Source organism: Diorhabda carinulata, chromosome 3, assembly GCF_026250575.1.
Source record: "Diorhabda carinulata isolate Delta chromosome 3, icDioCari1.1, whole genome shotgun sequence".
In the NCBI taxonomy this organism is placed as follows: Eukaryota; Metazoa; Arthropoda; class Insecta; order Coleoptera; family Chrysomelidae; genus Diorhabda; species Diorhabda carinulata.
Genome location: NC_079462.1, coordinates 27,053,920 through 27,081,172, shown reverse-complemented (window position 1 = coordinate 27,081,172; position 27,253 = coordinate 27,053,920). Strand labels below are relative to the sequence as shown.

The following is a 27,253-nucleotide window of genomic DNA, read 5'->3' as shown; positions in this document are numbered from 1 at the left end:
TGGCTGCTTTTTGTTTTGCCGTAAAAATGATCGATGTAAAATAGACCAACGGATTATCGTGAAATTTCACACAAAGCTTGTAAAAACTGCAACTGAAACTTATAATTCATTGAAACAAGTGTATAGCAATGATTTTTGTCGCACGCGTTTTTAAGAGGTTTAAACGTTTTCAAAAAGACCAAGATGTTGAAGATGATTCACGTTCGAATCATTCTTCCACGTGAAAAACGAATGAAAATATCGAAAAAGTCGTTAATCTTGTTCGATCTGACCGTCGGCTAAGTATTTTTGCGGTAGCTGAATCTATACGAATTGAAGAAGAATGTGTGCGGCAAATTTTAAAATGCGAAAAGTGTGTGTGAAACTGGTGCCTCATTCCAAACTATTCGGCTTCTAGCCAATTACAACAGTGCTAGACCACCTACCTTATTCACCGAATCTTGCACCGTGCCACTTCTACTTCTTTTCAATGGTCAAATCTGCATTAGAAGGAACAAGGTTTGAGTGTGCCGAAGCTGTCACACCGCATCCACTTGTTCATTATTTCTTCAATTAAACTTCATTATCGTTATTTAATTTATATTAATTTCAATGCTGACTGTTTCACCGTCTGAGGCTTCTGTAGGTGAAGAATTACATATATAAAAAATCATCATCAAAGGTGTCAGCAGTATGTAGGATCAAAGTCTGGCTGTTCGGGAAGCAAATAGTTTTCATTCAAATAATTAAAATTTCATTTTACATACAGTATTTTGGAAGCGTGATCATTTATACTTGTAAGCCGGCTTCTTTTTTTGAGTGGATATGTGCATATTGCGAAAATGATCGTATTGTGGCAGTAGTCGTAGGAGGGCAACTTAAAATTTCCGCAGAAACTTTACTATCACCAATTTTTGTAAAAGACTGCATCAATTTTGTCGTCTTTAAGACTTTCCCAAATAAAAGTATGCTAAAAATCTCCCAGTGTTTATTAGCTACTTCTCTCATTACTGTACCTATATCTTCTTTCAGTGCCGATTGTTTCACTGTTTGAGTCATCTGTAGTTGAAGAGTCATATGAAGAGTGATCACCAAGAATGTCAGTAGGATCAGCATGACGTATAGGATCGAGTTTTGACTGTTGGGAAAGCAAATTTTCATTTTATCACATAAATCCGCATTCGCTTGTATTCTTATTTTTTTAATTGAATATTCGTCATCGTCAAGTCGGCTTCTTTTTTTTGAGTGGATATCTGCATATTGCGAAAATGGTTATTTTGTGGCAGTAGTCATAGGAGGGAAACTTAAAATTTACGCAGCAACTTTACTAGTTTTTGTGAAACCACAGACTGCATCAATTTTCTTGTCTTTTAGACTTTCCCAAATAAAATTATCTGAAAATATTCCAGCTACTTCTCGCATTATCGTGTCTATAAGATTTTTTTAATCGTCCAAGTTAATGACTGAGTGGGAGAATTTGATGACTTGCAGAACTTTATAAAAAGTAGGCTACGCCGTTGTCATGATGTGATTCCTAAGTATTTTTCAATTTCTAAGTTCCTTTTACTGCATACAATACGTTCTTTTCATCTCTCTTTCTGTCTGTTATTAATTTAAATACAAAAAAACTAAAAACAGGCATATTAATAATAATAATAATAATAATAATAATAGTTATTCAATATATGTAATACTTCTATATGACCAGTTTCTATAAGTGGTAGGTGTTCCGACTAAAGAAGACAGAATGTTAACGATTTCTCTCCTCCGAGGTTCCAGCTCGGTTCTGCGCATTATCAAGCATGCGCAGTATAGATAAAGTGTCTCGAACAAGAGAGAAAATGAATATTGTCGGCACCGTAACGTTTTTTTCCATACCAACTGTCCATATAGGAGTATTAAATATATAAGTTATTCTAACTTAATGCGATGATAAGAAATCAAAATAATACGATACTTTTTTAACAGTGTATATTCTACCAACATAAATAAATAACCATAATTTGACTTGTATAAGAGTCAAGTAAAAATCGGCATGGCAACGTGGGCCAATTATGAGAAGAAGTTCAGTTTTATGGCATCTATAGTAAGTAAAATTTTACGACAATATAGTGCTTTTATTAAAGATAAACATACTATTGTTCTGGTGAAATAAACGTTTACACATTGAGTTATAAGTCTATAGATTTCTACTAGCTCATGAGGTCATAATTGAAATATTTCCCACTCGCTGTCATAACTTAACCTCTTTCGTGAAATGTAAACAAGTCGAGTCGAGAATTCCTAGACAAGAAAAGACAACCCAGAATTTTTCACGCTTAAAAATACAATATACGTTTTCAATGATATCAGAAATGACATCGCTTTTTAACACAGATGAAGATGGTTGCTTTTTCTTCGAATCGGATCATCTAGCTTTAAGAGGAAACAAAGATTATTGTGATGTTCTTAAAACTCTAGTTGTTCTTTCAGCTCAAAGAGAAAAACTAATAAAGGTAAGTATTATATAAATTATAGTATTATCATAGTTATTTTGATAATATATTTGGTACACTTGCTCAATTTTTAGGATTACAACAAAGTAGTTGAAATAAGGAAAAATGTATTTGAAAATATTGATGATGTTATACAGAAAATAAATAATGGAGAAGATTTGGGCATTCAACTACCGGATATAGCTGAACTCCCAAAAGTATTTTTAAATTGAATATTTAAAAACATATTAAATACTGTAATATTTTAGATTCCTGTTATAAATTTTGAGAGTTATAATGTTAAAATACCAGAAAATCATTTAAAGGCAATTTATTCACAGACTGCAACAAATAGTAGTAGTAATAAAATTGAAGACGAACTGAAAAAGGAACGTGAAAAATACAAGTCTGAAAATTATAATGTGAGTTGTAAAAAATCAATTATTACTGCCTTCACATTTTTATATAGGAATACATGGAAACGAGAGTTTTTTGTATCAGTATTTCTTTTAGTGAACAATGATATAAAATTGTGTTTTCCAATCAAAATGAATAGCAATTCTTAGAGTATATACAGTATCAACATAGTTACCATTCAATGCTAAATGAACTCTTATTTATTTTAGAGTTGGTCAGCAGAAGAACAAAAAAAACTAGAAGAATTATTGATAAAATTTCCACCAGAGCTGATAGAAAGAAGAAGGTTTCAAAAGATTGCAAATGAATTAGGTAATTCTTACATTCTAAACACACTGTTTACCATCACTACACCAGCACTCACGATAACTCTGACTAATGAGCATTTTATAGCTGAGTCCTCCATAGACTAGAGGTAGATTATTTAACAAAATGTGCATTAGACAGTACAGTGTAATTATGACTTTGGTATAATGATAGTAAATTATGTCACCAAAAATTTTGAAAAATTCCATTCCCAATTAATATCATTCAAATATGGTGTATGAGAGTCCAATTTTAGAATAAGTCTTTAAAATATTGAGAAAGTATAATTAACAAATTAGTGGCTTTATTATTTTAGGTACTAGATCTGTAGCTCAAGTTGCAAGTAGAGTTCAGAAATATTTTCTTAAGTTGTATAAAGCTGGTTTACCTATACCAGGAAGACTACCAAAAAATTTGGATAAACGAAAAGTAAGTGAAATCATTGATATCTATATAAAACATCCTAGTTTAAAAAAAAGCGTCTCTCTTTTTAGTGATTTTATGTGAAAACAGTTTTATAACTATATTTTATAATATAGGGTGGTTGAATAAAGTGCTTTCTAAAAATAATAGATTTATCATATAAATACTAATTGAAAAGTTTTCAGAAACCCTTTCCTCATAAACATCAACGTTACAACCAGTATCTTTGGAAACCAACGACTTTCTTTCCTAATTTTGATCTTCCTGTAACTATGGATGAATTAGATAACATTCCTGGTCCGAGCTTTAATTCGAATCCTCCTGGAGACTCACGCCCTTCAAATTATTTATTAGAAACAGATTATTACAACACTCACGAAATTACTGGAAAAACAGATGCTGAATTGAAATCACAGCTTTTGAAAAGGGTAAAGGAGGAGAAATTAAGAGAGTTGAGAACCAATAATAATTATCAACATATTGGTTTTAAGGTAAGACAACAAACTATAAGAATTATCAAGTAAATAATATAGAAATCACAACTTTTAGTAGAGTGAGTGGTTTCATTCATATAAGGCAGCATCATTCCAGATTAATTCAACAGACTAGCCTATATCTCCTTTTAAATTTTTTTATACAAAAGCTCATTTTCTCAAATACTTAATTCATTGTAATTTACCTTTATAAAAACATCTTCAGAGAAATAAGTGTACAAACTTCATGATCTATTTCCCTAACAAATCAAAGAGTGTCAATGCCAAATTTTGTTTCCAAATAAACTTTTATTTTTCTTTTCATTTATAAAACTTAAGACAATAGGAGATCTTTTTTGTTGAACATGAATGTTTGATATTTCCTTTAGAAAATAGTGGATTGTGTGTATTTCAAAGAACAGTATCCAGCTTATGGTGATTAAGGAATAGTCAGCAAATGTTAATACTAGCCAAAGATAAATTCTAACTCACATATTCTCACTATATATTCATGAATTCCATTGAAATTCACATTAATCAAATTAGTCATAGATTTTACATTGGTATTCCTAAGTTGCCTGAAAATTTTCATTCACTGTTCACTGCTGACTTCAGAGTTGGCACCCCAAAAATCTTGTTTACATACTTACCAAAAAGCTGAAAATATTGTTTTCCTGCTAGTATTTAGAGAAAAAAGTTGATAGCTAAAAATATATCACCAAATAAACAAAATGTAATTATTTTTTTGTTACATTTTATTATTTTTTTATTGTTATGAAATAGCTTGTGTCATTTAAGATATAGTTGTAAGTTGATAGCTAAAAATATATCACCAAATAAACAAAATGTAATTATTTTTTTGTTACATTTTATTATTTTTTTTATTGTTATGAAATAGCTTGTGTCATTTAAGATATTTTTATCCATTTAATTGAAACACAAAGTTTTCAATTGATATTTTCTTGTTTTTAGTGCGATTTCTGCAATTCGGATCCCATAGTTGCCACTCGTTGGAATTGTATGATATGTCCTGACTCCATTGACTTCTGCACAGACTGCGTTATCTCCCAATTATACAGCAACAGGTGTCATCCTTTGATCCATCCTCTAGCAATATATCAAGACAACGAAAATTACAGTATATCTCATGGAGACGAAGCGTCGTTTACAAGAAATATTAAAACCGAAAACATCGATAGTGAATCTGAAGACACTAACGACGGCAACACATTTGAGTACGATAATAATCAGTCCCTTATTAAGGATGAAATCGAAGAGGGTTTGGGAACTGACGAGGAAAGTAGAAGTAATTTCGACGGTGATTTGTATTAAGTTAAACTTTATTTAAAAACAATAAAGTAAAAAAGCGTTATATAAAAAAATGTTCAATTCGTTTCTGGTGGGACAGCTAGAAATAAAAACTGAATATAACGGTTGAATCCCTCTGGAAAAAAAATTAAAAAAATGTATTAGATTATGCCTACAATCAGAGTTATATACATATTTGAAAGTGAAAGCTGTTTCTTTACTTGCTAAATAAATATTTTCTATCAGTAGTCGTGTAGTGTTGTCAAAAACAGAACTCCACTCAGCAAGTATTTTCTTTAAGATACATGTAATTGTCTATATTATTCAATTTTCTAACTTCATTTAAAAAATTGAATAAGCTTCTAGAACCACAAAGTATGTGGTATTTTCAAAAGCTTAAATTTCTTAAAACAATTATTTTTTTTACTAGATCAAAATTGTTTGAATAAACCATACATCAACTACTTGTATTTTTTGAGTTGCAAAAATTAAGTTAACTAGATATATTAAGAAAAAAAGAAACTGGTTAATTGATCATTCAAAAGGAGGTAGGAAGATGAAATTTCATTAAAGCACTAGCAAAGCTTCCAAACCAACAAAATAACTCAGATTCTCTTTGTAACATAATAGATAAAAACTGAACTATGTATTGATTGATTTTGACTAGTGAATTTTGATTAATGGTTAAAGTGCACGGGAAGATATAGTCAATAGAAATAACGCTCCTAGAGTGAATGAAGTAATGTCTTCTGAGTAATGGTTAAAGTGAGGAAAGAAGATGAAGTCTTAGCTAAGCTTCTAATCCAATAAAATAACTCTTAGTATCTTTTTGTAACTTGATAGAAGATAACTGAACTAAGGTCAATTTTGAGTAATGACTTTTGATTAGTAGTTTTATAAAAAAACTTCCAAAACAATAAATAGTTGATAATACTTTACCTAGAAAAGATTTTGGTCTTTTATTCTTATAAATACACAAATAGTATATCAGGACCCCTAACAACATGAATCCAAGAGCCATGAGATATTTAGGAGATGGTTGTAAAATTATTGGAGTGATACACAAATACAAAGCTACCAACAAAATGAACACTGGTATCACGATTGGTACCTTAAAATAAAAATTATTATCACTGTTACTGAAAAAAATGTTGTTATTACTTTATAAGGCCTTTTAGCGTCTTTCATTGTTGACCGCATAACAATCAATGAAACCATAGCTACTCCATAGAAGAACCAAATCAAAAAACTAGCGAATTCTATTAGTTCCAAAATTTCTCCTGTAGAAATGAACAAAAATGATATAAAACCTTGTAGAACAACAGCTGGTGATGGTGTTAGTTTTTTGTAGTGTACATAAGATAAACTTTCCAACATAAAACCGTCTTGTCCAGATACGTAGCAAACTCTGAAGAAAAAAAAATTGTTTATTAAATATCAATTCTTAATACGTTGGGCCATATAAATGCAACAAAATTTTAAATCAATGAGTAATTTGGATTCGAAAATGTAAATATACATTATCATGAACAAATAAATTTTTTCGGATTGAAAGGGATTTGCATATCTTTTCACCTGCTTAGTTCAAAAACCCAGTTACTTTTTGTTTTTAAAATACGATGGACTACAAAAATGTTTTATGTTCTCAGAATGTATAGCCTTATGAATTCAGTGAATAAAAACGCTTCCAAATGATGTAATTGGGTCATTTGTAGTAAAATCATATTTCTTTCGGAGTTTTAGAAAACTATGATGTGATTGTTCGTAAACTAACCTTGATCACGATCATTGTTGTTCGGAAACTGATCGAGTTAATCGGATCATAGTCGTATAAAAGGATCCTTTCTACCCTTTGAAAGTTATTATTCCCTTTAAATGACTGTCTACTATTCATTCTCATGAGCAACGTCATTGATGGTTATTGAGGTTTAGGCCTCTGTCTCCTATTAAATGCTGTATACGGTGTAAACGTTCCGATCGATAACTGAACGCCAGGTACAGCGTCAACGATCAATACATCTCTTACGCGAACTACGACGTCTCGTTCACAACAGTAGTCGACAAATAGGATTAGCGTGTAGTCGTGTGATATAAAATGGGTATAAATTCGATACTTTTGGCGGCGCTTGTGTTACTTAAAGAAGAGGCACAAGACGACCGCATACGAAGAAACAAAGCACCGATCATTTACGAAGTGGAAGACTTTGATAAAACTAAATTTATTGAATATTTTCCTGTCAATTAAGAACAATTCAAACATTGAAACTTATGCGGGAATATATAATCAAAAAGGCATCCTAAGCCCAAATCTTCTGAAGAAAAAGTTGCTTGACATTTTTACATTACAAATAAACGTTTTTTTGTATATTTGTATTATTTGTTTACCGTGTTACTCCGAATTGTAAACTAAGCGCGCAACCAAATGTACTTAGAGCAACTCCGATTGGAATAATGACGGAAAATTTTCCAAGAATCCTCTCTCCATAAGTTACAGCAACTGCTTGTGCTCTAATCATCTCGTTCGGAGTCAATACAGTCATGTAAGAAATATTCATAAAAACGTATAAAAGTGTTACTAATGGCACTGCAATATAAATGCTTCGAGGAATATTGCTAAAAAAGAAAAACGGTATTTTTGATTAATACGTAGGAATTTGAAATTTCATAATATATATTAAAAATATTACACTTTTGCGCTAGATCCTACAATAATAAAAAAAATTAGATATAAGGATAGAAAAGTAAATTCGGCAACATAGATATACTTACACTTCAGGTTTCTTCAATTCTTCTGTCACAACAGTTACCGACGACCTAGAATATATTTTAAAATTAGGTACCAAATATTTCAAAATATCGTTTTCATAAGCAAAGTTACTGAATAATTCTAAAATAAGAAACCAATAAGAGCTATAAAATACGAAGAAGATGTAATATATTTTGACAGCCAGATTTACCATTAAAAATTATATATGCCCAGAGTGTACATAAGGTTATATTCAATACATTCTTTCCTTTCCATATAATTTTCAATAAAAAATTACTAAAATAAATGTTATCTTACTGCCTTAAAAATTTTTCTGTGCACATCTTCCAACTATTATTTCTATGGTTTCACAACAATGAACGGCAACACTGTTCTACATTTATGGTTATAAATAAAAAGCAAAACATATTCCCAAACAAAACATGGATTATATAGAAAGAGCTGTTTGTGACCCAACTAAATGTTTTTTATGTGACAAAACCTTCACTATAGGTGAAACAGAATTTATAGGAAAAGGCATACCGCATTTAATAAATGCAAGTAAGTTGAAAAACGATGGAAAACATGAACTTCTTAGAGATGTCGAAGTGATCCAAGTACACAAAGCTTGTAAAATCAACTACCTACAAAAAGAAACCCCAAAGATTGTTTCATACAAAAAATCAATGGAGAATGTAACAAAAATAGAGGAAAAAAAGGTGATGACAGACTTTGATTTTAAAAATAATTGTATTCTATGTGGACAACCAGTAAAGGATCAAGTAGACTCAAGACCATTTCAATTATGTACAACTACTAATTTGAAAGATAGGATTATAGAGAAAGCTCTTTACAAACAAGATGATTATAGTCGTAAAATAGTAGACCGTATAAAAGATGCTAATTTAATATTGATAAAAGCAATTTATCATGAAGATTGTTATACTACATTAGTACAAAAGTCTCCTACTACTAGAAAAAAAGGACGACCAGAAGATAAAAATATAATTCTAGCTTTTGAAAAGGTATGTATTATTTTTATAATTCTTTATTTAATTTCGAGGCTTATATATTCATGCAGTTAAATTAAATTCGATAAATATGAAACTATTGCAGGTATGTGATTATATTAATGAATCTGATGAAAGACAGTTCACTCTAAGAGAACTTCTAGAACGAGTACAAGATAATCTACCGAATGAAGGTACTATATCAATGAAAACATTAAAGATGAAGCTACAGAAGAAATATGGTGATGGTATTGTTTTTGCCACAAGTTTTATCAAACCATCTTCCATCTATTTCTTAGATTCTGGAGTCAAGCATCGTGAAGAATTGAGAAATGAGAAAAAGAGAAAATTAAGATAAGATTATACCACATAAGTAACTTAATAATTTATTGCTTTATATAAACATGTTTTAATGAAAATTTAGTATATTGAAAACCGAAAGTTTTCAACTTATATATTTGATATGAGAAAATAGATTGATTTTTATTGTCTACTTATGTATTGATTTCACAATAGTTTTATTTCGCAGTCAAGATATAAGTGATAACCTTTATCAGAACAGATTTCAACATTTAATTGTATACCATGATAAATGCATTCTAAAGATTTACTTATTCATCAGTTTTGTTGAATAAGTGATTATAAGTATAAATGCTAGATATCAATTGGATAGAAGGCTTCAAAGACTAGGTAATGGAAGTTACTGTTGGTGTAGCCATAGTGGATAATTTGATTTGCTCCATAAGCCTCATAAACCATTCTTAGGTTTAAGATTATAACGCTTTGGACTAAGTGGAATGGGAGAGATCATGAACATGATTGTTGTGAGTGCTTAGTAAAATGCACTCATACTGATGTATCGATGTATATATTTCCAAGTATTCAAAAGGTATAAAAATCGATATATTTTATGATTAAATACTGATGACAGTATTAACAATTCTCAAAAATTTATCTCTCTAAATCCCCAATCAAAAACCCCTAAAACCTCCACAATTACTAGGAATTCCTTCTAAAAATTATTATTTATAAAATAAATGATTAAATATTCTTAACAAAATACCATTAAAAATAATAAAATATCATTAAACAAATAAAGATTTCAAGCAATCGATGAATAATTTCATTCTGCAACATCATTTTTTTGAATTCTTTATTCATAAATTATTAAATCATTTTTATGGTTGAAATATTGATCATCCTGAGTGTTGTAATACCTAACAAGCTAAAGTAATATTTAGATCAGTCTATTATAACCAAAAAAAGAGAATTCAACAAAATTCTGGTTTGTTTGTTGCCATGAGCGTTGAGATAAATGTTAACGAATGGCAAAACAGAAAAAATAAAACGAAAGCTTTAAGAGGTTATGTAATCATTTGTAAGTTATTGAATTTTTTATTGGAGTGGTAAGCAAAATTTCTTCTGAGACGTCAGGAAAATATTTGGTGGTGAGTCACAAGAAAACTTCAAAAGTACTCATAATATCCCGTACAGAATCAAAATTCTCATGTTTGTAATTTGCGTTGCTTCAATTTTGAAAATTCCGATATCGTAGTCATTATGTGGAACGCCCAAGAGTATTTAAGGCGCCGTGAACGTTTAGTGGAATACACCCTCGGGTATTCATGAGGGTTTCCCCTTATACAGAAAAAATAAGTCTCTGTGGGTGGAGTGGAGTGTAAATTTGTGTAGAAGGTGTATTTATCGTTGTAGTGTAGTGTAGTCGCATATCAGAAGAGTATGTTTTTAGTAGTACCCACATTAACCAAAGGATTTATTTTTACTTCCACAAATTGATAACCCCTGGACGAAAGAGATTTTTTCTAGAAATATAGTGTTACAATGATGAATGATGACTTTTGCTTAGAAACATTCAATATGAATGATTATAAGACATGATAATAATTAAAATATTTTTCATTTACTGTAAATATTAACATCAGAATAATTTACAAACCCAATTTTATCACAAACATATCCTCATGTTAATAATTGTTAAAATTAATAATGCAAAAAAAATGATTCTACTTACCACCCATCATATGCCCACAACCCACTATAAAATGCTAAGGCTAACTCTTTAGGGGAAGTTGTTGTTCCTTCGAATCCCCTATCCAAATTTGATGTTTCACCTAAAGATACCAAAAAATAATAAGTTTTTTGCGTTATTGATGTACCCATATAAACATTTTGGCAAAAAATTACCTAAAATGACCTGGTAAATTCCTCCACAGATTACAATAAGGCAAGCAATGATTTTGAACACTCCAAAAATATTTTGAACCTTCACATACAGCTTAACACTACTTACATTTATGTATGTTGTTATACCTAAAAACAATAAGAATTGAATTATATCATATAGTGTAAAATAACATTATCCACACCTAAGGCAGCGATCGCGACAATTTTATAAACATTTTCACTCATATCTTCTTTATTTACGAAACAAAACATCTCAAGTATTGGTTGACAGAGATACTGTGAAAAAGTTAATACTAAAACTGCAATTTCAGCCGGTCTAATTACCATAATCATTATCCATGAGTATATAAAAGATGGAAGAGGCCCCCAAAATTTGTGTAAAGGTCCAAAAGAATCCATGAAGTAAGCATATTCTGATCCGGAACGAGGTACCAAAGTACCTAGTTCCGAATAAGCTAATGCACCTAAAAAATCAGGTTCCTATATACAGGATGACTCAACAATTACCAGATTTCATAGTTTCATATTTACCTAATAACGAGATTATTCCACATGACAACCAAACGACTATACACATCCCAACAGAACCTGAGTATTTTAAGGCAGATGCGGGTGATACAAACACCCCAGATCCTATCATGATGGCCAAGATGAAGTTGACAGCCGAGAACAGGCCCAGTTCTCGTTTGAGTTGAACTTTCTCATTTTGGTCTGCAATTGTGATACCTAAAAAAAATTATAACAAACAAATTCGACGAAACCAAACATAGGAATTTTTATCAAGAGTAAACTATCCTTATTTTTGATATAATATTAAAATAGTTTATTTAGAAATGCTGGATTTAGAAACAGTATTGTAACGTTTTTCATATTTATTTACACTCTTTCTATTCGTAGGGCGAATTAATAAACCCCGTCTCTTACGTTCTTAATTTATTTATAAACTATACAATACACTTTATTTCTAACAATTTACTAATTATTTTTACTAATGCGTTCTTTTCACTAAGACTATTTATTTAAAACTAAACTAAACTGCCCTACATAAACTTATTTATATACCATAAATAGAATTCTACAAAGTTCTAAAACAAAAAGAAATAAATAAATAGACTTAGACTCCTAGAAATTATTTAGAAGAAATACTGTAAATAAACCACCCTCTGTAATAAAAAGTTCTAAAAGGAAACATCAAAGGCGCTTCCACCATTTATAAAAAAAAATATGAAAAACGCCGCGCGAATTCGGCTAATTTTTAAAGAAATATTACGTCTTGCATTGCATTACATGTTGTATTGCATCATGTCAAGCCATTAGACATTGTTTTGTGAGAAGACTTCTCAAAATACTTTACAAAAAATATACATCGAGTCCACTGGTGGGCCACATAGTCTGGTAAGCGAATCCAACTCTGGTAAGCAAATCAAATCCGTTGCCGGAAGACCTATGTATTGAATGTTTCACAAAAATAATTAAAAGATTACAAGTTGATGTTTTACATGAAAAATTTAAAACCAATACATTAGTGTTTCTTCTAATTTCATAATTGGAATCTCCGATTTAAACTATTTCTTTTGATGAGTTAAAATATGAAAGACTAACGATAAAACGACTTTGTATTGAAAAATCAACTACTAGATAAATGTTTTTCTTATTTTTACACGTGGTGTATATTTACTGTACCCTACATTCATATATTCATAGGCACGTGGCATCTTCTAATAATGTTATTATATATATACATGTTGTGAAACTATTTTGTTTTATCATTGACATTTTCATTAATTTTTTCATTCATTTCATTCAAAAGATCCATTTATGTTTCTCACTTAATATTCTGCACAGCGATTTAAACAATTTTTACATATTTACCCATTTAAAAATTGAATATAATATATCCATTCAGCACTATTGAAAAACTTTGTAACAAATAAATTAAAAATTTGTTGATCTAATACATGTTTCAAAAAATAAACTGTTTATAATCACAGGCACACTTACAATTAGAAATATTTATTTAAAAATACATTGTAGAAAAAAATATTTATCAATTAGCTATTTTATATTTATTACACTTACGATATGAGAATAGATTATACGAGGTGTGATTCAAAAATACCAATAATTAACAATCATGGAAATAATTTAAATAAAACGAATAAATTATCAGTTGATGATGAACAAGATATAAGAAAACTTTATTCAAATTTATTTTAATTTGATTATTCAAATATTTGGCCATACATTTCTAATATTACTTTCCACTGACATATTACGACGCATTATTTATTTTGAAAATAATGTCATAGATTTAGTTCCATGTTTTGACCAGTTTTAACGACAGTTTCAAATAAAAATATCAACCTAAGAGCTCAATAGATTTTTCCTATGAAATTTTCGATATTCAGTCATATAATACGAGGGTTGCCTGAAAACTTTCCATCCTAACAAATAAACTAGACATTTTTTTCAATAATCATTGTTATTTTTCAATATAGTCTCTATTTAAGTCTATACACTTGATCCAGCGATACTTGAACCTTGTTAACGTTTACAAATAATAGTTGCCGTCTTACTCCTCAAAATAAAGGTTAAAGTAGGGGATGACATCCTCGTCTTATAAAAATCTCTTTCCCAAATGCGGGAATTTAAGGTTAGGCAACAGGAAAAGCTCGCTGGGAGCTATATCTGTTAAATACGGTGTGTAGTTAAGCAATTTGTAAATTTTAGCCATGGCGGTCACCGAAGTTTGAAAAGATTCGTTGTCCTAATAAAAAAGCACTTTCTTTTTCTTTACATGCAATTTCTTCCTTTATCTTATCAATCACTGATGCATAATAATCCCACGTTACTGTTTTAACTTTTTGTAGTATTCGATGAACACAATCTAATGATTATCCAAAAAATACCTCTAATTCCTCATTCATTTGGGTAGGCGTATTGCCTTTCAAAAACAAATATATAATGACAACTCGATACTCAACTTTTCCCATTTTCAGAAAAATCTTTCCAATGACTCATTTATACGATTGTATACAGAAACTAAGCTTCTAAAATGACTGAAATTTTAGTGAAAATCTCTTAACGCATACGCAAATATATTAATAGTTACTGATATCTTCAATTTGAGGTCGGAAACTTTGCAAAAAATAAATATATTTTGTATAATATTGTATTATTTCCATTGAGTTTATATTAAAGATAATAACTTAAAACACCAATCATAAGTGAGTAAAGAGAGATAGAGAGTGAAAAGCCAATGCCAATGCTCCAATAGTACAATTCTATTCAAATATCGAACTGCTCATAAAGAAAGAAAAAAGATCGGTATATCACTCTCTATTTCTCTCCACTCGATTCTAATTGGATCTTATAACTCTATACAAAAACACCAATTAGAATAGACGTAGAAAGTGGTAAGCCGATGCTCTTTGTCTCTTCAAGTAGTATTATTTCTTGCTACACATTTCTTCATTAGAGCCCAGATAAGTTCAGTGGTTCATTTCACAGTGATAAGGAAGTAACCAAACAGAGCGCATATAATCCGGCACTAGTTTAGAGCAGGAATAGAAACTGTCATGGTTCAAGGCCATATGGCCTGTTCTTTGTCAAAACGAACAATACCTACAGAAGTACCTTTCCAATTCTTCCGAATACTCTGTGTACCAACTTTGAGGAATGATTCTGCCGATCAGGCGCTGGCCATAACGTACTACATTTTCCTGTAATATTTTTATAGCCTTCTTCAAAACGCCTTCAATTTTTATCAGGTCCCTAGTTGCCTTACTCCAAAACATCCCCAAACCTTTACCGAGTTTGCCGTGTTTTACACTCGGGATTTAATATCCGTTCTTAATATGACCTGCGCACACACACTCTTCTGTTGTACCCTAAGATAATATACAAATCTGTGTTGATTATGAAAAGTGCAACATTCTTTTGCAAGCGGTTACTTTTCGCTTTAAATACACAAATAAATATTTACGAGGAGGAGGAAGAAACTGTAGACCACGTCACCAGTGAGTGACCAGCACTTGAGCAAGCCTTATGGTTTACCTGGTGACGTTCAAAGATTTAAGCCAAAATGCCTAATTGGCTTTTCAAAGGACATTGAGAAGTTTTAAATGCCTACGTGCACACTTTTCTAACAATGAATTTATTATAAAACCAATAGCAGTACAAATTCGTAAGAGTACTAAGCTCGCATGAGAGGAAGACATTGTGGATTTAGTGAAAGGAAGGGTAAAACCAATTCCTCAAAATGAGTTATGGAAAAAGTACAGAGAGGCAAAAATTGACGGGCATCTTTACCACTCACTTTAGAAAGAATTCGGGGATACTGTTTTCAAAAACATTTGTGTCCTTATTGAATACATTCACAAAAACAAGACAAAGTACGTACTAAGTTGTTGGCACACCAATCAGTTTCCATTGCATATTACATCAACGTTTACAAAACACTATAATCAGAAGATATATTTACAAATAGCATGATTGAAACAATAATTTCTAGTACCGTTCCTTACTTCTGTCAGGTTTAATTGATTAAAAACTTACTTGACAATACTTGTATCACTGCTTCGGTGAACCGCATATCGTCTTCACCCAGCTCTGATAGTTCGTGTACTTGATATTTCCCCGAATTTTTATGTTTTCCTGTTTCATATTGTAACTCTGTTTGTTTGCTACAGCTCGGTAAATCAACCATTATATTGTCATTTTTGACATTTTCAATAATTTAAATGTCGGCGTTACAATATTGTGAAGTTCGTCAATCAATCCGATTCAAATTTTAAACCTTCCGGGACTATCGACGAGTGTACTTATCATGCTCTAGGCGTACTGGGCTTCCTGATGACGAATATACTCGTAATTGCTTTACGCTCTACCCCTACGAATCAGCCTTAATTGCTGAATTCCTTTGAATCGAAAGGATTATCTAATATTGGGTAAGGGTAATAAGCACATGATTATGTCCTAGTGACTCTGGCCCAATGGATGTCTGAAGCACTGAATATTTCATACCAACGCGTTCATCATATAGTTCACGTCAATTTAGACATGAGAAAAAAGCGTGCAAGGGTTGAAGCATCGCGTTCGATCTGTGCTCGACTCGAAAACGATGTAGACTTCTCAAACCGAATTGTTACTATCGATGAGACTTGAGTACATTTCTACGATCCAGAAACAAAACAACAATCGATGGAATGGCGACACTCTGGTTCTCCAAGACTTAAGAAGTTTCGTGTCCAAAAATCTGCTGGAAAAGTTGCTTGCTGCACACAAATCTCATATTGCCATGCAAAAAATTCATTATTTAGGGTTTGAATTACTAGAACACCCCCCTTATTCACCAGATTTGGCTCCGTCCGACTACCATCTCTTTCCTTAACTGAATAAAAGTTTATAAAGTTGCAGGTTCGCTGCAATAAATGTATCCAATTAAGAGGAGAATATGTTGAGTAATAAAATATTTTGACATTGAAATTTTGTTTGGTTCTATAGTAGGCTAATAATTTTTCAATATATCCTTGTATATCACTTGTGACTCGTTTTCAATCACAGGTGCAATAAGCTTTTCCACTCCTTGAACATTTAATACGTCATAATGTTGTAGTAGGCAGTAGTCTTGAGGTTTTTTTTTCATATTATTACTTTTCACAGAAGTTACTTTTTTTATCAAACTTTCAATCTTGTCATAATCGAACCTCAGCGAATTCCTATCGAACTTTTCTTTTGAAAGATTTACGTAGAATCGATTTCTCCACGCTTCTTTGACAATATCAGCTATTGCGAACTGTAAAAGTACACAGCACTGGTTTGGAGCAGACTGACATATGAAATCGTAAGCACCGTACGCCAGTGATGTCATTTCTTTTTGGTAGATCTACCAATTTTTACTTCAGTCTACCTATCTACCACCTTAGACCTAAAAACTACCTATTTTTCAAATTAGTTTGACATATCACTACTGCGACGTTGCGATGTATTGAGTGAGTCGTGTGACGATACGTCAAGCATACATAGAATCCTATAAACCACAAAAAAACCTCAGCAACAGTTCGCAGTTCGCGCTCATAGACATTATTATACTGTTATGTGGCCCATTCTCGGTTGGTTTGTTGCGGAATCAATGGTGAATATTTATTTATTTATATAATGGATTCTGATAGCAGCGAAAGCGATGCACAGAGTTCTAGGTTAGGAACTCCGTGACGAAAAGCTAGAAACAGGCGCTATAACCAAAAATATTCGAAATTATGGAAGAAAGGCAAGGAATTTGCAAGTTGGCTTCAATAAAGTACCAAGGGTGAAGGATATTTACATTGCAAATCATGTAGGTGTGATCTTAAGTGTGCTGGTGGAAGATTTATTCTAAATAAACATGCAAATAGTTTAAAGCATGTAGCATGTGTGAAAGATGAACTTCTATTCCGTAATTTTATGCTCAGTTTAGTTCAATTAATATTCCACATAGTAGCACCAACGTTGAGAGATTGTTTTCTGCAATTAATAATATGAAAACCTTCCAGAGAAATAGAGGGATTGTTGCTTACTAAAAGATCCATAGCAAACAACGAGCAGCCTATTTATATTTATATATTTAAAATTTTTCAATAAAAACATGTATAATTTCCAAAAATAAACATTATAAGAACAGTTTATCCATTTTTAATCTTGAAAAATCTTCTAAATTGAGGTGGTAGATGGTAGATCTACCAATTTTGCATTTTACATTCTACCAACTTTTGGTACATAATCTAATAATGTTCTAAAATTCGGGCTGGCCACACTGCTGTACGCCTTGAGTCCGTATGTCTCTTTCTACGGGCTTGGCTCTGTTTACTTCACACTTTGACGGAAACGTAGCCGTCATTCTATGTATTGCCTAGGCAAAGCATATAACGTGAATATATTATATACTTCGCCTACCATAGTTAATCATTTCCTGAAGTGACTAGACATTATATAGAATTCCGGATTATATATATATGCTTTGCCGGTGACACAACAAACTACCCAGTACCTTTTGAACAATAAATACTTTTTCCTCTCTATATATAATTTTATAGGTCGTACCAAAAAGGTATCGATTACCCTGAAAACAGGTTGTAAGTCAACTATTCACCGTTGGGTGGTAACGGCATGAAACGTGTAACTTATTCACTCAAAAAACACTCAACAACGTCAATGATTCATTCTTCTTTATAAAAATGCCCGAAATTTAGGATAATTGGAATTTTGGTTTTTAGTGAATTTGTAAACATGGAAAAAATGTGTCATGGCCTTAGCCCAACCAATATAAAAGATGAACTAGATTATATTCTTAGTGAGACTGTTTGTTCGTAATCAACTGTAAAATATTGGGTCAGAGTTTAAACGATGCTGTGGCGACCAGCATCGCAGTGGTCGATCAAATGAGGTGGCGACTACAGAAATGTTGAAGAAAAACCACAAAATGGTACTGGATGATCGTCATCTAAAAATGCGCGTGCTAGCAGACATAGTAGGCATTTCAAAAAGTGCGGTACATAGCACGTTAACTGGAAATTAAGACATGAGCGGGTCCATCACTTCACACCCGTAACAAAACAACCATCAAAACAATGGAATAAAAAGGAAGAACCGGCTCCAAAGAAGGCAAAGACCTTTCCATCTGCAGGCAAGTCATGACGTCATTCTTTGTGATGCGCGAGGAATAATTTTCATGGACTATATTGAAAAAGGAAAAAGTTTCAACGGCGAGTATTATACGAATTTATTTCAACGTTTGAGCGAAGAAATCAAGCAAAAGCGGCCTCAAACATTTTCCAACAATGAAGAGGTGATGGCGGCAGTTATTGGCTGTTTTGAGGGGCTTGATTATTCTTATTATAAAAAGGGTATCGAACTTATTGAACATCGCTGGGAAAAGTGTATGGAGCTAAAAAGATTACATTGAAAAATAAATATTTTTTTTCCAAATTTTTTTTTGTTTTCTTTGTTGAGCCAGGTACTTCCGGGACCATCATTGTATATCAAATTTTTATTCTGTCTATTTATATAAATATTCTACAGGATTTTTGCTGTAGTTTTATAATGTAACTACTTCGAAAATTAAAGTAAAACTCACTCTTTCGATTTCAAAATATTTTAAATTTGATTTATATTTTGATTTATATAAGTGATATTAGAGATCCACGTGTCGCGCTTTAAAAGATTTTAAGTCCCAATTTTTAACTATAAATTATAAATTCCAAATGATCATTTTTGCCCCTAATGGATCCTTTTTTTATGGTCTAATTCAAACATTAACGTATATTTCGAATACATACTTCCTTCTTTATACTTTTGAATATACAAGTTGATACTATAAATAAACAATCATTTTTCAGAAGCCTAGAAATATTGCCTAATTGATAAACTTACCAGACATATCAATAAAAAGTAAAGTTCATAATTTGTACAAATTCAATAGATCTGGCCAACAAGGTTACACTTTTGATTTCGACTGTCTATGTCGTATTTGCATTCGTATCTCACCAATTAGATAATATCAAAATGATTACAGGCTGATACACTTGAAAAATTGTTGTCACAACTACACTCCTCTAATTGGATTGGATGATGTCAATTATATGATTACAAACAAGTAAGTTGGTTAAACTCGGCTAATAAGGTGAATACCTAAGTTTAACGGGTTTATTCGTTAAGAGGAGCACTGTACGTTTCTCGTTCAATAATTAACGTTAAAATACAAAAAAAATGTTGAATTCGAACTGTATTTTGCAACCAATGTTTGGTTCCAGATTACAGATAAGAATGCATAATTTGCCCTCATTGAACTAATGAGCATAATTGTTATCTTTTTAGTCGTAATGATCTATTTTCAGAGAAATATCCCATTAGTTGCAAATTATCAATGATAATATATTTTTTCACTATATATTATAAATATAGTTTAAAATGTCCTTCATTAGCAACGCAACATGCTCAATTTGATACATAAATAACACGTAGAAAGCATATAAAAGCAAAATTACTTTATTTCTAATAGCTAAAGAGAAAACAAAAAACCAAAATGAGCATCCCGATTATAAATAAAACGAAGTGCATTGTGAAATTATATCGTAGCTAATGTTCCATCCAAATGGCAGATATCACAATATACTACCAAATATATTAGAGATCTACTATTTTGCTTTTAAAAACTTCTAAATATATACATTTATATGACTACATATAATACTGTAATTCAAAAGTTCATAAGTAAAAAGGGGTTTTAAAGGCATTTGTGATACGATGGTACATTAGTCACTACTAAGTGTCACCATGTGGTAAGATAACCTATTTTCCTGCAAATATTTTATTCTTAAAATATTATTATGCTTAATTAACAAATACTCTTATTACTATTTGTTTCTCGCCTCAATTCGAATGCAAATAAAAAATAATAACATGCAAGCAAATTCCACAAAAACTTTTCACATTTCAAGCAAAGACAAAATTGATTCGGAGCTACAGATATTACCTTATTATTAACCACAGCGAGAAAAAAATTGACTTGTGTAGTATTGTCTTATAATTGCGAGGGTTTATCTGAATCGATAGGATTTATTCCATAATCAGAAATAGGGTCTTGAATTTCATCAGATTTTCGCGCGCAGTTTTGTTGTAGACGTTTGCGATTCTCGAAGTAGAGCCATTTGATTGGTTATAAACCCCCCTTCCACAAACAATCAAAATTGATTAAGATGATATTTAAACAATAAAAGCCAAACCTAATACATAAATTTAATCTTAAAAAAAGTATAATGGGTTATTCTAGATGTTGAAAAAATATTGCATAACATAATTCAACATCGCAAGGGGCCAATAAAGAAAAGATAGCAGCAAAAAGTGTTGGAAGAAACGCTTTTATTTATTTGACAATTGATATGTCAAGCATTGTGACTGGGAGAGTGCGTATTACTAATGTAAATATTAAATTGTAATCATTTGGAAAGATTATATACTCGATCAGTTGCAAGGCTTATTTCACTAAGTTAAATGCTTCTCTCGAGTAGTGCTCAATTTTCGTAAATCATGAAATAATATAATACATTAAACTGCGAAAATTGTACTTAAATTGTTTGTTGACAATGACTTTTAATAATAGGGGTTCCGTAAACAGCGATTTTCCTTTGGAAGCTTTAAAAGTAAATGGTCCTAATTATTTAAAACATTCACTTACTAGTTGTACGGATCCTCTGAAGGCAATTGAAGAGTTTCAGGTAAAAAAGTGCATATGTTAATTGAAAAAATATTCATACTTTGATTGATAGGTTACCAATGGAATTCTGTTGCCTTCACTCAGGCCAATGTTACCTCTGCTGGATTTACATGGGGTTAGAAGGCTTGATTTCCATATGTCTGTAGTTGAGGTAATATTCGTATTATAATATTGAGTTGTTTTAATATTTTTATAAATTACATGTTTTAGGAATTGCGAGAAAAGCTAATAACTCATATTAATGGTATTGGAAAACAAGAAGGAAAAGAACGAGATATGAAATTGAAGGAGTTGTTGGTAAAAAGCTTTCCTGTTATTAGAGTTAAAGCAATGAGACCTATTGTTATGGCCATTTTAAAAAATATACCACAAATCGATGATCACTATCTCAAAGTATTGGTTAGAGATAGGGAACTGTATTTAGACACTGATACAGAAGTGAAGAGACAGATTTGGAAAGACAATCAGTCTCTTTTCGGGGATGAAGTATCACCCCTATTAAGTCAGTACATCAGTGAAAAGGAGAATGTTCTTTTCGATCACTCAAATTTGACTACCCAGTTCTTTGGACCATCTCCTAAGGTTTGTAGTTTTATTTTACACTATAGGTAAAAAGTTTTTGTCCATCCTATAGTTTGTGTGGTACATAACAATAAAAAAAATACGATAGATTTTGATGACTTTTTCAAATAATATTTATATAGAGAAGATAATAGAAATAATAAAACTACAGTAATTGTTACATATTTGAATTTTTGATACATTGATGTAACACCCTTTTGCTTTTATTATTTCAGTGCACAATTTTGGCATTCTCTGTAACAATTTCGATAAATAATCTTCTATTTGGTTCCATCGTTTTTCAGGATATTCCAAAGATGTAAAGTGGAAGTAGAACACTGCTTTTTGACTTCCCTATTCAATTTGACCTACAACAACTCAATCAGATTGAGGTTGGACGACTGTCACAGCCAAATCATTACACCCAGTACATTCTTTCTTTCAAATACTCTTTGAACCATCAGGAGCTGACCAGAACATACTACATTTTCCTTAAATATTTTTTATAGCCTTCTTCAACATCCCTTCAATTTTTACTAGGTCTCCATTCGCCCTTCCTCCAGAACATCCCCAAACCATCAGAGAACCACCGCAGTGTTTTATAGTGACGATTACACATGGGTCTAACATCTGTTCTTAATTTGACCTGCGTACAAATACTTTTCTCTTAGACCAATAAACCTCAGACTCTCTCCAACACTCTTCATGTGTCCAATTTTATGTTCTTTAGCCCATTGCAATTTTTTTAATTTTATTTTGACGTGTCCGTGTACTTTCACATTTAACATTGATAAATAATATGACACATAAAATGTTAGAGTATTAGAAGGGTGGGCAAAAACTTTTGATAAGTAGTGTATATTAACCTTAGGGTTTACTATATAATTTTTAGGTGAGAAGACAAGGAGAAGTTGTACAAAAACTGGCACATATGATAGGAAATAGTGTTAAACTTTATGATATGGTTCTACAGTTCTTAAGAACCTTATTCCTTAGGACACGAATAGTTCATTATTGTACATTAAGAGCAGAACTACTTATGGCTCTTCATGATCTAGAAGTACAAGATATCATTTCCATAGACCCGTGTCATAAATTCACTTGGTGCTTAGATGCTTGCATCAGAGAAAAGAATGTTGATATTAAACGGTCCAGGGAATTACAAGGATTTTTAGATAATGTGAAAAGAGGACAGGAGCAAGTTCTAGGTGATCTCTCAATGACTTTATGTGATCCATATGCTATTAACTTCTTAGCAACTTCAGCCATTAAAATATTGCAGCATCTTATACATACAGAAGGCATGGCTAGAGTAAGACATTTTTTCAAAGAAAGTTTTTGATATTGAATTCTGTTTTTTTAAGGATAATACAATCCTGATACTTTTACTACGAATGTTAGCTTTAGGCTTAAGTGCTTGGTTCATGATTGACTCCCAAGACTTCAAAGAACCCAAATTGGATGCTCAGGTTGTAACAAAATTCCTTCCTGCATTAATGTCTCTTATGGTAGATGACCAAGTAAGATTGTTGAGTGGAAAATTACCCCATGATGAACGTGAAGCTGCCATTACAGTTATTGAGCATTCAGGTCCCCTTCCAGATGCTGTAGAAGCATATTTACAAGATAGTACGGTAGCTAGTATATTAGCAATGTACTATACTCTACATGTTACGAGATCAAAGGATAGAGTAGGTTTGCTGAGGATTTTGACAGTTTTGGCTAATTGTAAAGATGATAGAGCTTTTGAAGATCCCTTTTTACATTCATTTGTAAGTATATCTAATTTTATATCCTAGAGGATGGACAAAGAATCGTATTGTGTTGTAATGTATGATGGAAGCTCATATAGTATTTTGTGTTTAACATGTTCATAGCTCTGTTGTTACATTTATTATGTATACATGAAAAAACAACTGATTTACATTTTTTCAAAAAAATCTATCCAAAATTGTCATCCTAAACAAAATATGGTAATACATATTTTGTTATCACTTCTTGGTAGCTCTTCCAAGTTATTATTTTATACCTCTTTAATTTTTTTAGTGTTTTGATGTTACTTTTAGAAGGGTGCTAATAAGCGTCTGTGTAATTTGAATTATGGACTCTTTGAAACACATAATTTTATGAAAGTGTAGCATAAAGATTTCAATTACCCGTTTGCTTAACCATAAATAGACTTCTGTAGATTGGATAATTGATCTAATTTATCAATCATATGTTTTCCCATATTGTAGTCACAGCAAATGTCTTTTTGTTTAAGTTATCACTTTCATTTAATGTGGCACATGAAAATAATAATACACTTTAAAAATCTTGCTAGGTTATCTATGAGTATTTGTCAGATTGTATTGCTTTAATTTCAATCGCCTTGAGAAAGGAACATTTTTTATATCCACAACAACTTTAGGAGTATAGAGATTCTTAATGTTATTTCTAACAAGATCCAATAAGAGCATAATTTTGTATAAACAAATCTCTAATGATATTGTTTTCTCTTTGTGATACCAAATTTTAGCAATAGTACAAATCGTTTTGTGAAGACATGGTGTTTTTTCTTAAGTTATTAGACTTGCTATTGCAATGTTTTCCAATCTGTGAAATTCATCTCCCGAACCATATATGGAATTTGGACTTACTCAGTTATTAAACATCCTACAACTGGGGTAACAGTTTTTGACTGGGATTGTACATTTTAATGTGAATTGAAACATTCTATAAGGATTGTAAACATGTTAGAGATTCACAGTTCAATTATTTTGCAAATGTTTTACCTTTTCTTTTAAAATGGAGAGAATATTTAGAATTAGTTAGTTTAGAGTATGGTATCGTCAGTTAAAAATCACAATTTTTTTTATTTGTTGCTGTCCCAAATTTCCAAAAAGATATGAGTCTACACTAATCTGACAAATGCCAAGATAAAGGCTACTAATTTTTCCCTGCTTTCTCTTATAAATTTAGGTGTACTTTTGCCTTCTTCAATACCTAATTTCTATTTTCCTCCTAATATATTATCATCATCCTTCTAATATCCTCTTACACTTGATCCTTCCATTTGGATTTTGGTCTCCGTTTTAGCCTAATCACTTTTAATAAATGGCCTATTTTATGGTATTGATTCTGCTTGATGCTATATGTCATTACATTATTATTTTTTGTTCCAATACCTTCTTCTCTATTAACAAAACTTGCTTCTTGTGTTACTATAGATCTTATTGTCATTTTGGTGTGTTTTTAATCATATAGGATAGATATATTTTAATATTCACTTTGGTGTATTTTTACAAGTTAACTTTCCTAAATACTCAAATTCTTCAAATTTGCAATCTTCGATCTCTAGCCTTGTGTACTTGATTTGTTCATTATTGTTTCCCAGCCCTTTTCTTTTCTCCTCTAACGTTTACTGTAACTCATGAACACATTAACACTTTATCATCTGCAGATGTATATCTGTACCCATTTAATATTTATCGTTTCAACATTTTCATACATTTTTTACGATGTAATCTATTGGTGTTATGAACAGCAATACTGTAAAATATTGATATTTTACCAAATTATAGGTTTGTTTGCTTATACACAACTCTGACGAATTCCAAGCCGAAGACTATTGTACAGCCTTATTCGATGAATTTTTCTTTGCTGGTTTATCTAGAGATAATGTAACAAGACATCTTCTCAAACTCCTATGGTATGTTCATCACAAATTACCGATGAGTAGGCTGCATTCATTAATGAAAGCCTTACAACCCACCCACCAGCACAGCGAGAAAGTTCACAACTTGTACAAGTTATTACAAGACAAGATCGTTTCACAAGAAGAGACTATCATACCTCCAGAGATGGATATTGATATCAATTCCCCATTGATGAGTGTGCCAACACCAGCTCCTTATAATCACCCTTTGTGAATAAAGTAGTAAGTACTTAGATATGTAATTGAATAATTGGAAATATTTCTAAATAATTTGACAATTAGGTCATTTTAATTAAGTTAACTTAAGTATTACTTTTATTTTACAAAATATGGTAAAATGAAATAACTAGATTCAAAAGACTTATTGCAGAGAATATTTGCACTTTTAATATGAATCCTAGAGAACACAATAACATTTTTACAAGTTTTCCTTCAAATCTGTTTTTTTCTTCCCTAAAACTTAGACTATGTCTGCAGTGAAATATAGTAAAATGTTTCATGATATTTTTATCAAGCCTCAATTTGAATATTGAATTTTGAATTTGATTATCTAATGTTACAAAATTCCTAACTAATTAATTCCCAGACGATGAATATATAAGTATTCAAAAGCTCGGAAATATATTAAGAGTTAGTACACTATAGTACCACAGTTTATTTCTAAAATTTAACTTTGTTCCTATATGTCAAAAATCTGTAAATTTCTAAAAGAATTTAATTTTAGACTGATTGATGATCACAATATCAGCACACAGAAGGCAAAGTCCCAAACAAGCGTTACATAAAAATACATGGATCTAGGGAGGAATTCCTTCAACTTCACTAACAGATCTTGTAAGCAGCATCATATTGGCAAATGCCCTTTTCAATAGTTACTCAATTCATAATTACAATCTTTGTCGATAAAATTGATTGATGAAATGTTTCATTATTCAATTTCCACTTGATGCAATTTTTATCTATAGAATGACATTGTTTTCATGGCTTCCGTTGAGAGTCTACATAGAGATGCTACATCTTCTCTAATGTGTAGGTTGTGATAGTCTAAGTGATAATCGTTTCTTTTTCAGTAAGTTTTTATCCAATTTTGTAAATATAATTTTTTTGAATGATTGTATTTTATTTAATATTTCCCTATATCGTATTTTATAAGACAAATGGTGTTTGATTTTATTGCAATCCATGTTTATGCATTATTGAAATCAAAAAGTGAATGATGTATTCCGTCATTTGCTTCATATTCAATTCAATTATATAACACACGTTACAGTACTAATGATAGACACTGTACTCCAAAGTGTGTCAGTAATATGAAGATTTTATTCAAATAATTAACAGTTATTATCAATATAGGAAATTTCAGAATATCATGGTATGTAAAAATGTTAAAAGCTCGAATTTC

At 31.1% G+C, this 27,253-nt stretch overlaps 4 protein-coding genes across 9 annotated transcripts; 3 read left to right on the top strand and 1 right to left on the bottom strand.

Moving 5' to 3' along the window:
* Positions 1–1,991: 1,991 nt before the first annotated feature.
* Positions 1,992–5,517, top strand: LOC130891765 (ZZ-type zinc finger-containing protein 3). 2 transcript variants are annotated; one of them, XM_057796718.1, is made up of 7 exons: positions 1,992–2,474; positions 2,549–2,671; positions 2,723–2,875; positions 3,080–3,182; positions 3,493–3,605; positions 3,785–4,090; positions 5,045–5,517. In XM_057796718.1, the coding sequence occupies exons 1-7, from the start codon at positions 2,322–2,324 to the stop codon at positions 5,402–5,404; spliced, it is 1,311 nt and encodes a 436-aa protein (XP_057652701.1). In that variant the 5' UTR covers positions 1,992–2,321; the 3' UTR covers positions 5,405–5,517. The 2 variants fall into 2 exon arrangements, with proteins under 2 accessions (XP_057652701.1, XP_057652702.1); XM_057796719.1 differs by having other exon boundaries at positions 2,011–2,065; positions 5,045–5,454.
* On the bottom strand, positions 5,395–20,995 carry LOC130891764 (b(0,+)-type amino acid transporter 1-like). Of its 3 annotated transcripts, none has more exons than XM_057796717.1 (10): positions 20,853–20,995; positions 11,873–12,067; positions 11,524–11,805; positions 11,342–11,467; positions 11,169–11,268; positions 8,150–8,194; positions 7,766–7,993; positions 6,542–6,788; positions 6,320–6,491; positions 5,395–5,516 (listed from the first exon to the last, which is right to left on the bottom strand). In XM_057796717.1, exons 2-10 carry the CDS (start codon positions 11,979–11,981, stop codon positions 5,458–5,460), a joined length of 1,368 nt encoding a protein of 455 aa, XP_057652700.1. In that variant the 5' UTR covers positions 11,982–12,067; positions 20,853–20,995; the 3' UTR covers positions 5,395–5,457. The 3 variants fall into 3 exon arrangements, with proteins under 3 accessions (XP_057652700.1, XP_057652698.1, XP_057652699.1); XM_057796715.1 differs by lacking the exon at positions 20,853–20,995 and adding an exon at positions 19,751–20,168; XM_057796716.1 differs by lacking the exon at positions 20,853–20,995 and adding an exon at positions 13,214–13,363.
* On the top strand, positions 8,172–10,617 carry LOC130891766 (uncharacterized). The gene is made up of 2 exons (XM_057796720.1): positions 8,172–9,151; positions 9,243–10,617. Exons 1-2 carry the CDS (start codon positions 8,570–8,572, stop codon positions 9,492–9,494), a joined length of 834 nt encoding a protein of 277 aa, XP_057652703.1. The 5' UTR covers positions 8,172–8,569; the 3' UTR covers positions 9,495–10,617.
* Positions 20,229–26,964, top strand: LOC130891763 (negative elongation factor B). 3 transcript variants are annotated; one of them, XM_057796712.1, is made up of 8 exons: positions 20,229–20,658; positions 21,480–21,594; positions 21,646–21,744; positions 21,804–22,175; positions 23,047–23,466; positions 23,519–23,926; positions 25,718–26,073; positions 26,576–26,964. In XM_057796712.1, the coding sequence occupies exons 1-7, from the start codon at positions 20,654–20,656 to the stop codon at positions 26,063–26,065; spliced, it is 1,767 nt and encodes a 588-aa protein (XP_057652695.1). In that variant the 5' UTR covers positions 20,229–20,653; the 3' UTR covers positions 26,066–26,073; positions 26,576–26,964. The 3 variants fall into 3 exon arrangements, with proteins under 3 accessions (XP_057652695.1, XP_057652696.1, XP_057652694.1); XM_057796713.1 differs by lacking the exon at positions 20,229–20,658 and adding an exon at positions 21,106–21,297; XM_057796711.1 differs by lacking the exon at positions 20,229–20,658 and having other exon boundaries at positions 21,108–21,594.
* The last annotated feature ends 289 nt before the right edge of the window (positions 26,965–27,253 follow it).

What these genes read in the sequence shown, in the direction of transcription:
- LOC130891765 (XM_057796718.1), top strand. Translation starts at nt 2,322, where the DNA reads ATGATATCAGAAATGACATCGCTTTTTAACACAGATGAAGATGGTTGC. An exon ending in ATATAGCTGAACTCCCAAAA is followed by an intron (nt 2,672 to 2,722) that starts GTATTTTTAAAT and finishes GTAATATTTTAG; the next exon opens with ATTCCTGTTATAAATTTTGA. An exon ending in AAAGATTGCAAATGAATTAG is followed by an intron (nt 3,183 to 3,492) that starts GTAATTCTTACA and finishes TTATTATTTTAG; the next exon opens with GTACTAGATCTGTAGCTCAA.
- LOC130891766 (XM_057796720.1), top strand. Translation starts at nt 8,570, where the DNA reads ATGGATTATATAGAAAGAGCTGTTTGTGACCCAACTAAATGTTTTTTA. An exon ending in TAATTCTAGCTTTTGAAAAG is followed by an intron (nt 9,152 to 9,242) that starts GTATGTATTATT and finishes AAACTATTGCAG; the next exon opens with GTATGTGATTATATTAATGA.
- LOC130891764 (XM_057796715.1), bottom strand. An exon ending in TGTCGCGATCGCTGCCTTAG is followed by an intron (nt 11,468 to 11,523) that starts GTGTGGATAATG and finishes TATTGTTTTTAG; the next exon opens with GTATAACAACATACATAAAT. An exon ending in AATTTACCAGGTCATTTTAG is followed by an intron (nt 11,269 to 11,341) that starts GTAATTTTTTGC and finishes TGGTATCTTTAG; the next exon opens with GTGAAACATCAAATTTGGAT.
- LOC130891763 (XM_057796711.1), top strand. Translation starts at nt 21,463, where the DNA reads ATGACTTTTAATAATAGGGGTTCCGTAAACAGCGATTTTCCTTTGGAA. An exon ending in AGGCAATTGAAGAGTTTCAG is followed by an intron (nt 21,595 to 21,645) that starts GTAAAAAAGTGC and finishes TTTGATTGATAG; the next exon opens with GTTACCAATGGAATTCTGTT. An exon ending in TCCATATGTCTGTAGTTGAG is followed by an intron (nt 21,745 to 21,803) that starts GTAATATTCGTA and finishes TACATGTTTTAG; the next exon opens with GAATTGCGAGAAAAGCTAAT.